At 44.2% G+C, this 16,270-nt stretch overlaps 1 protein-coding gene across 1 annotated transcript; it reads left to right on the plus strand.

Moving 5' to 3' along the window:
- The first annotated feature begins 261 nt into the window (after positions 1-261).
- Positions 262-12,009, plus strand: NEFL (neurofilament light chain). The gene is made up of 4 exons (XM_060250964.1): positions 262-1,506; positions 5,445-5,569; positions 9,221-9,561; positions 11,409-12,009. The coding sequence occupies exons 1-4, from the start codon at positions 439-441 to the stop codon at positions 11,600-11,602; spliced, it is 1,728 nt and encodes a 575-aa protein (XP_060106947.1). The 5' UTR covers positions 262-438; the 3' UTR covers positions 11,603-12,009.
- The last annotated feature ends 4,261 nt before the right edge of the window (positions 12,010-16,270 follow it).

Consider the following 16,270-nt stretch of genomic DNA (forward strand, 5'->3'; position numbering starts at 1 on the left):
GCAGCAGAATTGACCCGCTCAGTGGTATCGAATCATCATGATACTTGGGAATTCAGTCTGCCTTCAAAGCACAGCCGAAGGGGGGGGGGAGGGACGGGCGTGGCTGGAGGAGGAGGAGAGGGTGGGCCTGCCTGCCAGATTCCCAGCCCCCAGCTCTTGCGCGCCTGGCCTCTTTAGGAAGGGAAAGGCTGGCGAGGGCGCTGCTAAGCCTTCACTCCCTTTGCGCAGAAGTCCGCGGCGCTCCTTTGGCACACGCCGGTCTCGGAGCCGTCTAGCTGCGTCAGAGCTTCACTGGCTGTATAAAGAGGCGCGGGCGGGAGCAGCAAGCCGCAGAGCAGCCTCTCCCTTCTGTTGGACGGCGGCTTCTTCGCCTCCTCCTTCTTCCTCCTCTTCGCCTTCTCCTCTCTCTCCCGGTTCAGCAGCGCCCTAGCCGCCAGCATGAGCACCTTCGGCTACGAGACCTACTTCCCGTCGTACAAGCGGCGCTTCGTGGAGAGCTCGCGGGTGCACCTGTCGTCCAGCGGGCGCAGCAGCGGCGGGGGTGGCGGGGGCGGCTATGGGGTGGCCCGTTCCACCTACTCGAGTCTGTCGGCGCCGGTGTCCTCGGTGTCGGTGCGGCGCAGCTACACGTCCTCGTCGTCGTCCTCGCTGCTGCCGTCGGTGGACAGCCTGGACCTGAGCCAGGTGGCGGCCATCAGCAACGACCTGAAGACCATCCGCAGCCAGGAAAAGGCGCAGCTGCAGGACCTCAACGACCGCTTCGCCTGCTTCATCGAGCGCGTCCACGAGCTGGAGCAGCAGAACAAGGTGCTGGAGGCCGAGCTGCTGGTGCTGCGCCAGAAGCACTCCGAGCCGTCCCGCTTCCGCGCCCTCTACGAGCAGGAGATCCGCGAGCTGCGCCTGGCCACCGAGGAGGCCAGCCACGAGAGGCAGGCGCTGCAGGGCGAGCGCGAGAGCCTGGAGGAGACGCTGCGGGCCCTGCAGGCGCGCTACGAGGAGGAGATCCTCAACCGCGAGGATGCCGAGGCGCGCCTGCTGGAGGTGCGCAAGAGCGCCGACGAGGCGGCCCTGGCCCGAGCCGAGCTGGAGAAGCGCATCGACAGCCTCCTCGACGAGCTGGCCTTCCTCAAGAAGGTGCACGAGGAGGAGCTGGCCGAGCTGCAGGCCCAGATCCAGTACGCCCACCTCTCCGTCGAGATGGACGTCTCGGCCAAGCCCGACCTCTCCTCCGCCCTGCGCGACATCCGCTCGCAGTACGAGAAGCTGGCCGCCCGCAACATGCAGAACGCCGAGGAGTGGTTCCGCAGCCGCTTCACCGTCCTCACCGAGAGCGCCGCCAAGAACACCGACGCCGTCCGCGCCGCCAAGGACGAAGTCTCCGAGAGCCGCCGCCTCCTGAAGGCCAAGACGCTGGAGATCGAGGCCACCCGCGGCATGAACGAGGCCCTCGAGAAGCAGCTGCAGGAGCTGGAGGAAAAGCAGAACGCCGACATCGCCGCCCTCCAGGTGAGTCCGGGCCTCCTGCCTCCCCCTCAACCCCGGGCTGGCCACTAGCATCATCTCCTGCCCTTGGGAGCCAGTTTGGTGTAGTGGTTAAGTGCGTGGACCCTTATCTGGGAGAACTGGGTTTGATTCCGCACTCCTCCACTTGCACCTGCTGGAATGGCCTTGGGTTAGCCACAGCTCTCGCAGAGATTCTCCTTAAAAGGGAAGCTGCTGTGAGAGCCCTCTCAGCCCCACCCACCTCACAGGGTGTCTGTTGTGGGGGGAGAAGATAAAGGAGGTTGTAAACAGCTCTGAGTCTCTGATTCAGAGAGAAGGGCAGGGTATAAATCTGCAATTCTTCTTCCTCATCCCAGAGCAGCTCCGCTACTGCTAGCCTTTCCTGCTGTACATTCATAATGGTGGGCATGACATATACCTGTTTGAAGCACCCCTGTGCTTTCATTGAGCCCATAATGCTCCCTGGTGGGCTTCCCTGGGTTTCTGCAGGGACCATTTGTTGAATCCTGGTACCCTTCTAAGGAATCTCCAGCATGAACTGGTTAGTTATTTGCTTTGCAATCAATGAAATTTATTTCCAAATCACCTCCTGATCTATAGCTTAATCTTGAACAGGGGCCAGCATGGCGCAAACTCAGACTATATTAAGGCCAGACCTAGAAAATGTCCAGTAAGAGCTTGGGTTAGGCTGTGGGAAGTACATATTGATCAAGGGGAGGGCGGAATTAAAGTGCCAGTGGGATGTAGTCTTGGGCTGGGAGATCACACTATTATGAAGCTTGCTGAGTGACTGTAGATCAGTTGCTTTCCTTCTGCCTAGCTTGCCTTGCTGTGTTGTTGCGAGGGAGATGCAAGGAGAATGCCTGGGTTCTTTGGCAGATGGGCAAGATTAAAATGTACTAGACAGATGTTTCCAAGACAGAAAACTCGGCTTCCAATTAACTTGGAGTGCTCAGTTATTTGTGTATGGAGATGGGTGCTGCTGGATTTATATCTTCGAAAAAGAAGCACAGGGCTTCTTTTTCAATGCTTTCGTACACGGCTTCCTCTTTGTTTTTGAATTTATATCTTCTGCAGCATTTCTTAGAATTGGGCAGGAAAACTGGGATCTCAGCCTGCACCCTATAAAAGTTGCTACCATGACAATCTAGTTTGTTTTCGCAATTTCTACATCAGTGCCTTGCTTGAAAGTAAATTCTAAGTTTGCCTGTTGTCAAGAACTCCTCCTGAAATCAGTGGGAAACCCATTTCAGAGTGATATCCTATGGGGATGCCCTAGACCTGTCGACTAGCCCCTTAGACTCCCATGTCAATCTTTTTCAAGCCCAGCATTTTAGCTTAAGTAGAACATTCCTATTTAAAATATACGGCCCATCTCTCAACTGAATTAGCTACCAGGGGGGCATCTGCTTGATTAGTCACGATTTTTTTTGGGGGGGGATAGGGGGGTGCCTTCCAACATGAACCTGTGAGATGACTGCCAATTATGACCATTCTCCTATACTGGAAGAACCAGAGCAAAGCCACAGTAAGGTCATCATATGGATCACCTAAAGAGTAATAAACGTCTCTCTTGACAGGTTGCACCTGGTACAGTAGTTTGGCGGCGGGGGGGGGGGGGGGGAGGGCAGGGAACTGCGTTATCCTTTCTGTGCCATGTTTGTCCACATGCATCCCACCAGGCAAATCTTGCTGGAGGCTGCAAATCAAAAAGCACCAACAGGGAACTTCCCTGCAACCAGCATCTTTTAAGAGCTTCCTTTTGAAATAGATCCACCCATCAGGAGGTGATGGAATTTTGGAACATCAGTTAGTTGAATCTGGCTGAAATCAAGGGGTTTCATAAGTCCATTCAGTTTTAAACTGGTGTGGCAATTGCACCCTTCGTGCCTCAGTGCTGCCCTTGGGTGTGAGTAACACTGCAGCAGCAGCAGCTTCCAAGCAGGTAATGGTGCAATGCACCAAGCAATATCCTCTGGAGAGGAGACCCCCCCACACACTCCTGCCCCACCCATTTAACCTGGGAGCTGTCCAGCTCACTGAGTGCTGAAATGAATGGCTTTGCTGAAGCCCAGGCTGTTAGCTACTTTATACTTTAGGTACCAGGGAAGTAGTCATGTGATCATAAATAAGAAGCATGGTCTGGGTAAACCTGAGAATCTATACTTATATCATTTTTTCTGAGGAGTCTTCATTAATTAAACTGGACTAAATGACTTTTAATGATCCATAGAAGATTCAAAGGGCATGTGGTTCTTTGTGATTATGCTGGATCCAGAAGCAAGATCTTAAATCTAAATGGTTCTTTATCTGGTTTTAGTATACTTGTAGATTAGGCTGCTTGGGAGGTCTTCAGACTGGTAGATAATCTTTTTTTTTTTTTGTAACTTATTGTAGTATATAGCAACCTTAATTAAATGCCCCCTTCCAAACTGATTCATCCTTTATTGAGTGGGGTTTTATTGCTAGAAGATGAAAGTTGGAAAGTAAACCAATTTTAAATATTGTGCTGTGTTACTTTAATTTTTGTTTTCTTATAGCTCTTATTGCTATTTTGTTTTACAGTAATGGATTATCAATTGATTTTGATACAAGTGTACTTTTAAAGAAGTTATACTGTGTATTCATTTTAAATTGAATTCACAATTTTTTTAAAAAAAATAAAGTAATACTAAATATTGGTTTTGAAAAAGATGTTACATAAGAGTCATTGACATGGTCTCTTGCTGTCAACTGCATTGTGTCTTTCCAGCCTTTTCTGTTCTGTCTGCAATGGGGGGGGGGGGGAAACAAAACAGAATTCGAATCTCTGTAGAGCAGCCTCTGTTTATTAGACAAAACACCCTAAAATGGTCATATTAGATATGATCAATATTGCTGCTATTTAAAGTGTTTCCTGATCAGTAAATGGTTCAGCTCCAGATTTCTAACTAAAATCAGATTCACAGTATGGTTCCAAGCATGTTAGTCAGAAGTAAATATCAGTGAGTTTGCAGCCCACTATGGTGTATGTTTATTCAGAAGCAAAGTGGACCTTACTCCCAAGGAATAATAACCTTTGTTCCATTAGAAGCAATGTAATTAAAAATTGCATAAACTCAAGAATTCCAATTTAACCTTTAGATGGATCATAGCTAGCAATTTGAACAGCATGAATGATATTTGCTTATTTAACAATGCATGTTTAAAGCTGTATTCAGTGACAGGCATGCCTATTTAATTCACAGCATTTGTTTTAATGATGCTTTTATATCTGTATGACATGCTCATTAGTTATTCACTAAAAAGCTAGTCTCCATGAAAATGAGATGGCAGTTATTACACTGAAATATTCTTAATGGATTTCATAAGCAAGATCATACTGAAAAATTCAAAGATGCAAAGAGAATAATTTATCAGAAGGAAAAAAATGATAAAACGAAGCAAGTATGAGAATTAAGCAGCCCTTACAAAGTATTCACTGGAAATTGCAAGCAGAATCTGTTACCAATAGTCTGTTCAGAAACTCAGTGAAAAGGAAGCAGTTGCATGCAAGACTAGTTAGTCCTGTGGACTGGCATGAAGTAGCCAACCCATTTGTAAACACACTGGAGACAACCCAAAAAAGGTAATCAATGTGATTTTAGATTTCTGTGCACAGTGTCCATTATATGTAAAAATAAATTCTTATGGAACAGATAAATGAAAAGCTTAACTCAATGGCAGGCTGTTTTCCAGCCTTTTTCTTAAGCATTCACACCTTGAACAAATTGGATGGAATAGTCATAGAAGGCTTAGGATATCATAGAATAAACTGGCTTTTAAAACAGTCATGCTTTTGAGTGGTGGTGGTAGCTCACTGAAGGGGAGGAAGGCCTCAAGTCTCCAAGCTGATTCCATGTTAGCATCACTTCTGAGCCTGAATGAATGGCCCTATTTAAAATTGTTTTGTACACCTACAGGACACTGTTAATAAGTTAGAAAATGAATTGAGAACCACGAAGAGTGAAATGGCTAGATATCTGAAGGAATATCAAGATCTCCTGAATGTGAAAATGGCCCTGGACATTGAAATTGCAGCATACAGGTACAGCAGAAAATTCATTTATTTTAGCTATATTTCTTCTCTTTTTTTTAATTTAGAAACAGCCTTTTTCTTGAGTGTTGAAGAAGAATTAAAAAAAAGAAAGAAAAAGAGTGTTGAAGAAGAAGACTACAGATTTATACCACGCCTTTCTCTCTGAATCAGAGACTTAGAGCGGTTTACAATCTCCTATTTCTTCTCCCCTGTGAGGTGGGTGGGGCTGAGAAGGTTCTCACAGTAGCTGCCCTTTCAAGGACAACCTCTGCTAGAGCTATGGCTGACCCAAGGCCATTCCAGCAGCTGCAAATGGAGGAGTGGGGAATCAAACCCGGTTCTCCCAGATAAGAGTCTGCACACTTAACCACTACACCAAGCTGGCTTGCCTAATCCTTGCCTGTCTTGTTTGAAGTATCTTCTGTTGAAACCAATGATCTTATTGTTATATGTGATGTGCCCAGGTTTGGGGTACTTCCCAGTGCTAAACCAGCTATTTTGAAATAAGTTCCATGGATCTCATTGCAGTTTAATCCAAAATTATAGTGTGGTGTAGTTATGGGACACTAGGATCTGGAAGACTCCTCCCCACACTGCAGTGGAAGCTTGCTGGGTGTCCTTGGGCCAGCCCTGCCCTCTCAGCCTAGCCTGCTTCACAGGGTTTCTGTAAGGATAAAATGGAGGAGAGGAGACTGAGGTGAGCCATTTTGTGTTCCTATGGAAGAGGAAAGTGCAGTATAAATGAAGTTAATAAATAAAGTAAAAAATATATATTTAGACACAACACCTTTTTTAAAGTGCATTTTGGCAAGCTGTGAAATCTGTAGGTCTTCATAGGTTGTTTAAAGAGAAAGAGTTAATGAAACAAACCTTTTAAATCTGGTTAATCCCACTGTTATTTAATGTTCCTTCAATCCCCCATAACAAACAACCGTCAGTCTTCCTGAAAATTATATATACTAACTCATTCTCTTAGCAAATGTGTGTGCATTCTCAGCTGAACAGCAAAAATAATGCTGCATGGACTGTTCCCCAGAGCTGTACATGCAGTTATTTACTTACTTATTTATTTTTCGTATTTATATCCCACCCTCCCCACCGGAGCAGGCTCAGCGTGGCTAACAACATTAAATATCAACAATGAAACAATAAAGCAATAAAAACAATTACAATAATATCAGTTAAAATTAAACAATTTGCAATTTAAAGTTATTAATTCAATTTTAAAACAACAGTTTTGGTGCTTTTGCACACACAATGGAGTGCCTAAGAAATGCTCAGTGTAACGGCACCAATCATGTTTGGCTATGCTTATATGCAACTGCTCTCCAGCAGTTGCATATAAGCAGCAGTAATCAAGCACTTGTTGTGGGAAGACGGGAAACCTCAAGATTATTTCCTTTAAGATTATGACCCACAGAAAAGGGTTTAAGATTATAACTCAGAAAAGGGCTGAAGAGATATGGTGATGCCAAGCTGCTTGTAAGCTGGTCTGACTGTATGAACCAGGAGACAACTGAAATTAATGCAGCACACAAAGATCTTTGGATCAACTGATGAATTCTCTTTCCCAAAGAAGAATAACGCAGCAGTATTTTTAAATATTCTTTGCTGATGCATTATACCAGTGTGTTCTAGTGGGTAGAATGTCAAATCTTGGAGAGCCAGGTTTGAATCCCTGTTGTGACATGGAAGTTCTCTAGGCAACCTTGGGCCAGTCACTGTCTCTCAGCCTGCCCTCTCTCACAAAGCTGTTCTGACAATAAAACAGAGGACAGGAAAAAGATGATGTAAGCTGCTTTCGGTTTCCATCAAGGAGAAAAGTGGGATATAAGTATCATCTTGCCCTATTCAAGAGGATCACGACTCTATGGAAACTATATGTTTTTTAAAAAATTCATCTCTCTGTTCTATTCTGTACACATTTCCCCCTATCAGTTTCAGTAGTTGGTGGGCTGAGATGCAAATCTCATGAACAAGGGCATAGGAGAAATAATGGTTCACAACTGTTGCTGGAAAATCTAGTATTCTAGTTTAATCTATAAATGAGTGTTGCAAGAGAGAAGATGTAATTAGTTTATGGATCTGTAAAAAAAAATTGCCCACCTTACAAGTATGAATATTGAAAGTGGCCTGTATATTAAAGTCTTAGAACATTAGCTCTGCACCACTGATCCTGATTGCCAGTGGTTCCCCAGGTTCCTGCCCCAGCACCAGTGACCCAAAAGCCTTGTCTATCAAAGGTGCCAAATACTGAATTTGGGACCTTCAGGAAACAAAGCATGCTAATGAGTCAGAGCTCCCCTTTATTTCTCACTTCTTTACAGAGATGCATTTTGGACTTGTGAAAACCAAAAAATTTAGAGTCACCTTGTTGTTTCAGTCCATTGGTCTCAAGAAACCACACCTGCATGTGGCTGGATTGCAGAAGCAGACTGGTTGATCAACATGAACCTGCTCAAAGGGCCACAGCCCTTCCCACTGCCTCACCCCACTCATCTCATGAGGGCTGAGGAGCTGGCCCCTGTTTGAGAGTGGGGCCCTTGGACAGGCAGTCCTCCAAGATGGTGGCTCACCAGGATTCCCCCCTCACCAGGATTCCCCCGCAGTAAAGTAAATGGCCAGTCCAACCTGATGGATTGCCATTGACTCAGTAAAGACCCATTGTGGCATAGGGGCCCCATGAGCTGGTCATGTGGGGGGGGGCAACCAACCCTGCTGGGTCCAGAAGAACCAGGTGGAAACCATGGGGCAGTGAGAGGAAAGCAGCAGTAACAACCAGTCAGCAGGATCTGCCCTGGAATTCTGATGGCAGGGTGGTGATGACTCACACATGTGACAACAGAGCAGGGAGAGGACATCCCCAAGGACTGTGGGAGGATTGGGCCTGACAGCCAGGAGGATGGCACCTAGAGTGAGGAGGGCATTGCCAGTTATTGGGAGAGGATCTTAAGGCAGTGGTGCAGCATAGTTGGGAGGAGGTGAAGGACTGACCAGAAGAGGATAAGAGGCGTGGCAAGTTGAGGAGTGCTGTTGATGCCCCCAGCTGGGATGGGTTGGAAGCTCCACACTGGAGACTGTGTGAGGAAAGATAAGGCTGAGATGATAAAGGAGCTGCACCAGTTGTTTGCAAGTTAAGACTCTGTGTGGCACTACATGGAGGCTCAACCATCCCCCAGTCTGTTGTGGACATCCACTCTGCAGGTGCCTCACCTCACAGTCCCTTAATGATTCTCTGCAGGAGCCGCCCTGAGCCACTTGTTGGGAAGGGCGGGATAGAAATTATAAATAAATTAAAATAAATTAAAAAAATCTTATGACTCCAGCCACACCCATTTTCTTCTAGTAATTTTTACCAGGTCAAATGGGAGATGTGGCACATGGGCATAAGCCTCACAGTTCTTGGTGCATTGCATATATGAAGGTGCCTATATCTATCAATTTTATTACATTTCTGCAAGGGTCTGCCACCTGAGATAAGAGTCCAAGTATGATGTGTGTATATTATATAAAGAAAGAAAATGTTTACGTTTAATTAACTGTTAAAAATCTGTTCCTCTGTGTTTTAGAACTAATGACATAATTCCAGTTCCCATACTATTCTATCCTGTATGCTTGATGCTCCTGTGCTTATTTAGTGGCTTATCTTCTTCTTTCCAGAAAATTACTGGAAGGTGAAGAAACTCGGCTCAGTTTCACTAGTGTTGGAAGCATCAGCAGTGGCTACACACAAAGTGCTGGAACCTTTGGAAGATCCGCCTATAGCGGTTTACAGAGTAGTTCCTACCTGATGTCTGCCCGTAGCTTCCCTGCCTATTACTCCAGCCATGTTCAGGAAGAACAGATAGAAGTCGAGGAGACCATTGAAGCATCTAAGGTAGAAGAGGCCAAAGAATCTCCCCCATCTGAAGGAGAAGGTGAAGAAGAAGAGAAGGAAGAGGGTGAAGAAGAGGAAGGAGGAGGAGAAGAAGGAGAGGAAGAAGGAGAAGGAGAGGAGGAAGGTAAATGAATATTTTCACAGAAAAGCAAACATGTTTTGAGGTTCAACCACTTTAAAGAAGATATTGGATTTATATCCCGCCTTCCACTCCGAAGAGTCTCAGAGCAGCTTACAATCTCCTTTACCTTCCTCCCCCACAACAGACACCCTGTGAGGTGGGTGGGGCTGGAGAGGGCTCTCACAGCAGCTGCCCTTTCAAGGACAACCTCTGCCAGAGCTATGGCTGACCCAAGGCCATGCTAGCAGGTGCAAGTGGAAGAGTGGGGAATCAAACCTGGTTCTCCCAGATAAGAGTCCGCATACTTAACCACTACACCAAACTTGCTCTCCATTTAAAGGGAATGATTTCTAAATTCTAAGTTTGGTACCAGATTTTTGAGGGTTTTGATTGAAGTGTGAATTCTCTCATCATCTTCTATAATCAAGGACTAGTTCTTCATTTTTTTAAAAAAACGAATATAACTTTTAAAAATCCTTTGTTGATTTCAGAACTTTAAACTTGAGAGCTTACAAATTTGAGATTCATCATTTGGATTATAGTTCTGATTATAGAAACTTCAGTTCCATTTGCGCCATCAAGATGCAGTCTCAGAATTTTAAATCATTTAATTTAAATGATTTAAATAATTCCTTGCAGAGTGCTTCTGATTCAAATTTAAATCTTTCCATTTAAATTGGGGTGACTTAAAGGAACAAAAATTGATCAGCTTAATAGCAGCTTCCTAAGGATTTAGAAAGTTGTACTCTGCTTAGAATGGCCTTGTAAATTTCTCTTGGTATCGTTGGGAAGATCCTGTGAGTATAAACAACCAAGAAATGTGAAATATTTAACAAGTCAGATTCCTCCCCCCACCCCCCCAAATCCAACCATCTAACTTTTTTGGTTTGTTCAGAAAGGATCCTGAGTTCTGATTATAGAAGCAGATTAACTTCTCAAACTGATGCATTCATAGCACATCCTAGGCATGTTAACTTAGAAGTAAGCTTCGCTAAGTTAATAGGGCATGCTCCCAAGTAAATGTGCATAGGTTGCAGCCTTATTCACTAAAACCAGGGAATGCTACGTTGTTGTTTTTTAAGTAGACTAACCAACGAGATATATTGGTGAGAGTAATAAGATATACTGGTGAGACTAACCAAGAAAAACTCTTTGGTACACCACAACAATGATCTTAAAGGGATTTCAGGTGTTTTCATGTGGTGGCCATGCATTAAATGACAAAAGGAAGAGGATTTTTTTTTCACATTACTATCCTACATAGATGGATTTCCAATGCTTTTGATTTTCTTTACATTGTTTTCTTCTCTAAGAACATGTTGCTGAATAGTTGTTTTCCACTGCCGGCTGGATAAGAGTCTCAGTGTTTTGTTCAGTGCTCTGAAATCCCCAAGAAAGCACAGTTAACTAATCTGTCTGGCAGTTCCAAGATTTTGCCAGATTTTTAGTTCAGACCAAGGAGACAACATAGGTCTTTTTTAGAAAGTCAGTTATTTTTGGTAAAGGCTCCTCTGACTGCTCTTTACTATCAGGATTCAGATCCTACACTTTAACTACTACAACACACTGTCCCTCCCCTTTGTCAAAAATACAGGCAGTTAAGTCCTTTGTCCATGAACATTGTGCTAAAGATCCAGACCATGGATTAAAGTGTGGTTTGAGACTTTTGAGGATGGTGCTACCAGGCTCTTTTGGAAACCTCAGCAGTAGATTACTTCCCACTCAGTTGGTTCCAAAGAGGGCATGTTCCCAGTTTTCTCCAAGTCTGAATGGCATCACATTCCTAGCTGTTTCTCACAAGGTCATCATGCTATGTACAAATATCTTCCTGGTTTTCTTTTTTCTCCCAGGGGCCACGGAGGAGGCTGAAGAGTCTAAAGAGGGTGAAGAAGAAGAGGGGGAAGGGGAGGGAGAAGGAGAAGGGGAGGAAGAAGGTGGAGAAGAGGAGACTGCAGGTGAAGGAGATGAGGGAGAGAATAAAGAAGATGAAGAACAAGAAGAAGCTGGTGGAGAGGAAGCCAGTAAAGAAAAGAAGAAAGATTGATACAGACTGCACTTAGGTTTCCCAGATAGTTGAACTGAGTGAGCTAAAGTTGCTGTGCCACATATCTAACTCCCCGGTGTTCTTTGGTTTAAAGTTGTCTCTTGGAGTTTATTATTTCCCCCCCCCCTTTTCTGTGCAAAGTTATCCGAATGCTTGCAGAGAGCCCCACTGGCTGCTACCCAAATCACGCATGGTGTATTCTTACCACTCAAAGGAGCAAATGTGCAATTTGGCCAATTTAAACCTTGGAAAGGATTCTTAACAAAAACGGGTGGGAGGGAAGCCACTAGAGATGGGGAAACTGTCTTAAGCTACATTCAAAATGGTTATGGAAACCTGAGATGGTGAAAACAAATGAAGTCTGTGCAATCAAAACTAGTCAATAAAGTTGCCGAACTGCATACACAGCTTCTGTGTCATGTGCCATCAATATCTCCCAACTCATTGTGTGCATTTAATTATTAAACCAAACACCTCAGGACAATTTAAGCACTACAGACAGCTGAGAAGTCTTCTCATGCCTTCATACAGATGAATAGATTTATTGGGGTCTAAGCCTTTGTGTAGTTGACTGGGGAAGCCAATGGCAAACCACCCCGTAAAAAGTCTGCCAGCAAAAATGTCATGATGTGATGTCACTCCATGGGTCAGTAACAACTCAGTGCTTGCACAGGGGACTCCCTTTAAGCTTTTGTGGACAAGGCCCCACATGATGATTTATGAAGCGTATTCTTGGCAGATATGTACATGGGAGTAGAGTTTAGATGGCATGGAAGAGATGACTAATGAAAGCTCGTCATTGACTGATAGCAAGGTGCTGCCTCAATTTCCCCACATCTGCCTCACCCTCAGTAGCAGTGACCAAGCAGTTTGGGTTTGGGCATGTTCACAAGTCAGGAAGACTAAATACGAAAATAACCATGCTGGATCACAAGCTTCAGTTACAGAAGGATCATGGGGAAATATAGCACAAGTATAGGAGACGATTTCTTTTCTTCTCTCCTGGAAGGACTCATACCAACACCTTTTAATAATACAAGAATAAATGTGTTGTCTTTAGAGGAGCTTAAAAAGAGTGGGTGAGTGGGTAAGTAAAGGGAGGTGCCAGAATAGTAACTATTTACAGTTAAGGGGAGCCCAAACTTTGCTTTGGAAGGGTTACAGTATCACTTACTAAAGGTTACTGAAATGACTGACTGTTTTTGTTGTGGGGAGAGAAAGAAAGAGGTGGATTTTACTTGGAATGGTTTACTAAACTCAGGAATTTCATATTTTTGATAGTGTTAATTTGTGTCTTAGAGTTTTTCCCTTAATCCCCTGACAAGTCACTAACACACTATTAAGGTAACCTGACCTGCTTATCACAGGATAGTTAACCTAATCCTCCCCTCTATGGGTGCTTGAATACTAACCACCTTGCTCTATCAGTGTCTGAGCCCTATCTGGATTTCCTCCCATTATTGTCTGTTTTTCCACCTATGTCCTTATCTTCTCTCTCCCCCTCTTTCTGACAGATGCACAGCCTCTCATCGGTTGGAAAGTAGAGATATGCATACACAATGGGGAACCAGGGTTTGGCTACGAGAGCAAAACTAGAAGCCACAAGGGGTACACAAGAGGCAGTGCACTTCTGAATCACAGTTGCTAAGGGAGGCTTTGACTTCTTGTTTGGGTTGCCAATCTCCAGCTGGATCTGGAATTGCATCTGATCTCCAGGCTAAAAAGATTTGTTACTTTGAATGGCAAACCTTGAAGTCCCTTCCTGATCCACACCCAAATTTCCAGGAACTTTCCAATCTGGAGTTCACAATTCTATCTCTCATGTTGTGCTTGTCACACTTTATAGGTTTGTATGGCTACTGCAGAAAACTGGATGCTGAACAGATAGATGAACAGTGAATTGAGATGGCTCCTCTTATGTTTCTATATGAGAAAAATGTTGAAATAGTATGACCTTAAAGTGCAAGCCTGTGATCTTTTTCATTAGAGCTCAAAAAGTATACAAAGTAAGCACAGTTGACCATTCATGGTAGCCATGATTGGTGCTAATACAATTGACCTGCTTTGCTAATTTAATACCTGAAGATAGCAATAAGTCAGTTCCCCAGCTGAGTCCTAAATAAACCAAATCAAACTGGCTGATCAGTCCTGTTTCAGCCTCTTCAAAACAATCTCCCCCCCCCCATCATGGTGACTTTCTGGCTAGCAGCAAGGCATCTTTCTACAATGCAACAATGTACCCCCAGATACAATCTCCAGGAAACAGAGATGAGAGAGATTTTTTTTGAATGTCTAGGCACAGTTTACTGCCTGCAGACCTATAAGGATGCCTCATCTTATCCAGCAACCTTGAGGTTGCTTTCTGTAGAAAATAGCTACGGAAGCCTGAATGATGAAACACCTAAAGAGAGTGTCAAGAGAATGTGTTGGAAAACAGGTCTGCGGTGATAGCATCAAAAGTGATCCCTCTCAAATGTTTGCAAAATGAGGAGATGGGAAATCACAACTCAGATGCCCTCATTAAGAGCCATGAGTGGCAATTCCAATGCACTTTTATCTAGGAACAATTCCTCTCTAGTGTGGTAGGGATGAGAAATAAAACTATCAGACATTTCAGTTCCCACACCATCCTTTAGGAAGCTTTAAGCAACCCTTAGTGAACTGATCTGGTAAGAGCTGGGTAAGAATACTGGGATTTGAAAAAATTATTAAAAGGATATAGATCAGGGGTGTAACCAGCAGGAGGTTACAGGGATGGTGCCCGCTTTAGAATCTGCAGCATCCCCACCCAATCTTCCCCCATCTTCCCTTTCACTGAAGCTATTTCTAGCCGTTTCATATCTTCTGAGACACAGGCAATAAAAACTGGTTCCATTAAGTTCAATGAAGTCTGAAAAAATTTCCAAAGTGTTTTGCCTAAATTAGCTGGTGCATAGTTATTGAGCGTTGAGTGACGCACATTTATTTTAGGTTGGATTTTGGTTTGGTTAATTCAGCTTAACTACATTCTTTTCTTTACATTTAGACCATGTAAGAGCCAGTCTCTGTGTTGTACAGAATGAAGCAGTAGACAGCTAGAATTCTGGATAGTGTTGTTTCTAACACGCAGAGACAATTTGAACATAGCCTTTTCCTTGATGAATTAGTTCATGATAAGTGAGCTTTTAACATGAGGAAACATTCAAAATTATTACCCTCCCACCTAGAATCTGAAGCAGACTTATCAGGGAAATTTCTCAATGGGCCAACTGCCCTAAGGGGCCACTAATCAATCAATCAGTCAGTCAATCAATTATTGTATGGCTGTGGGTGTAGTATAGCTAGGTGATCCTAAGATTGTCTGGCAGCCTGAAACTTTAGCTCTTTTTGTGGGTGCTGAGAGAACTATGACTGACCCAAGGTCACCCAGCTGGCTTCATGTGGAGGAGCGGGGAATCGAACTGAGTTCTCCAGATCAGAATTCCATCACTCTTAACCACTACACCAAACAGCCACTGATGGCTGGGATCAAGATCAAGAGACAAGATCCAGAAGCTCTGCCTGAGGCTAAGGGGCTGCTTGACTTGGATGGCTCATCAGCAATAGTGTCAGTTAACCAACCATCTCCTCCTCTACTGCTTCCAGTTTGGGGAATGATGCAGTGGGTGAGCCAGTGCTAAGGTTACCAACTCCCACTTAGAAAATACCTGGAGGTTTGGGGGTGGAGCCTGTGGAGGGCGGAGTTTAGAGAGGGAGAGACTCCCCCAATTTGCTCCAAAATTCCACCACTTCAGTTTTCCACCTGCATAAAATGGATAAATTGAAACAGATCCACAAGCTGTAGAGCTAAATATGTTTCAAATTATGCTGACCTAAGGGTGTGTGTGTGCGCATTGCAGGCTGAATATGTTTGCAAAATATCTCTTCACTTGAGCGATAAGGCTAAGGTGAAACATGCAAATAATGGTCAGTGAAGAAAGATCAGTTGCTGTTGTTATTTATTAGATTTACTGAATTGCCCAATCCCAGCCAAGGTCAGCCTCTGGGCAATGTACATCAGGCGAGGTAATATATAATTTTAAAATGACACAACAATACAGATTAAAACAATGTAAGCTTTTGACTAACACTTATGTAATGGAACACAACCTCTTCAAAGGCTCACTTCCCTCCCAGGGAAACTAGAAGTTCTGCTATTGTTGAAGGTGAGAGGGTTTTTTTTAAAGGACAAGCATACAGAAGCTCTGGAGTCTGCAACTTTATGGCATTGCTAAACTACCCAGGAATTTAAAAAAACAGTTCCATCAAAGACCTGGCTGCTCACTTTCTATTGGACAGGGATCCATCCCATCCCGTCTCCTGTGGGTACCCTAGCTGTCATTGCTAGAAACAGCCTCTTCCTTGTGTTTATAAATTCTAGAGCTTTAACGCATTGCAGTAAAGGACAGCGGTGAGCCAAGCAAATTGCAGAGGCGGGGGAGAGGAAAAGAAAAGTGAACGTTTGCTAGCACTTTACATTCCAGCCAGCGGTAGGATTTAAGCTCCTTTTCTCTTCCCTTTCTCGGAATAGCATGCCAACTTTGATCCAGGGTAGCAGTTCAACCTTAGGAGTGGAGTTACAAAATAATAATACAAGCATAGTCTGCAATAGTGTAGCAGTGGAGGTTGTATTGATCCATACTCTAGCTT

This window comes from Heteronotia binoei, chromosome 12, assembly GCF_032191835.1.
Source record: "Heteronotia binoei isolate CCM8104 ecotype False Entrance Well chromosome 12, APGP_CSIRO_Hbin_v1, whole genome shotgun sequence".
In the NCBI taxonomy this organism is placed as follows: domain Eukaryota; kingdom Metazoa; phylum Chordata; class Lepidosauria; order Squamata; family Gekkonidae; genus Heteronotia; species Heteronotia binoei.

Coding starts and splice junctions, on each gene's coding strand:
- NEFL (XM_060250964.1), top strand. CDS start 439: ATGAGCACCTTCGGCTACGAGACCTACTTCCCGTCGTACAAGCGGCGC. Junction 1,507..5,444: donor CCGACATCGCCGCCCTCCAG/GTGAGTCCGGGC, acceptor GTACACCTACAG/GACACTGTTAATAAGTTAGA. Junction 5,570..9,220: donor ATTGAAATTGCAGCATACAG/GTACAGCAGAAA, acceptor TCTTCTTTCCAG/AAAATTACTGGAAGGTGAAG.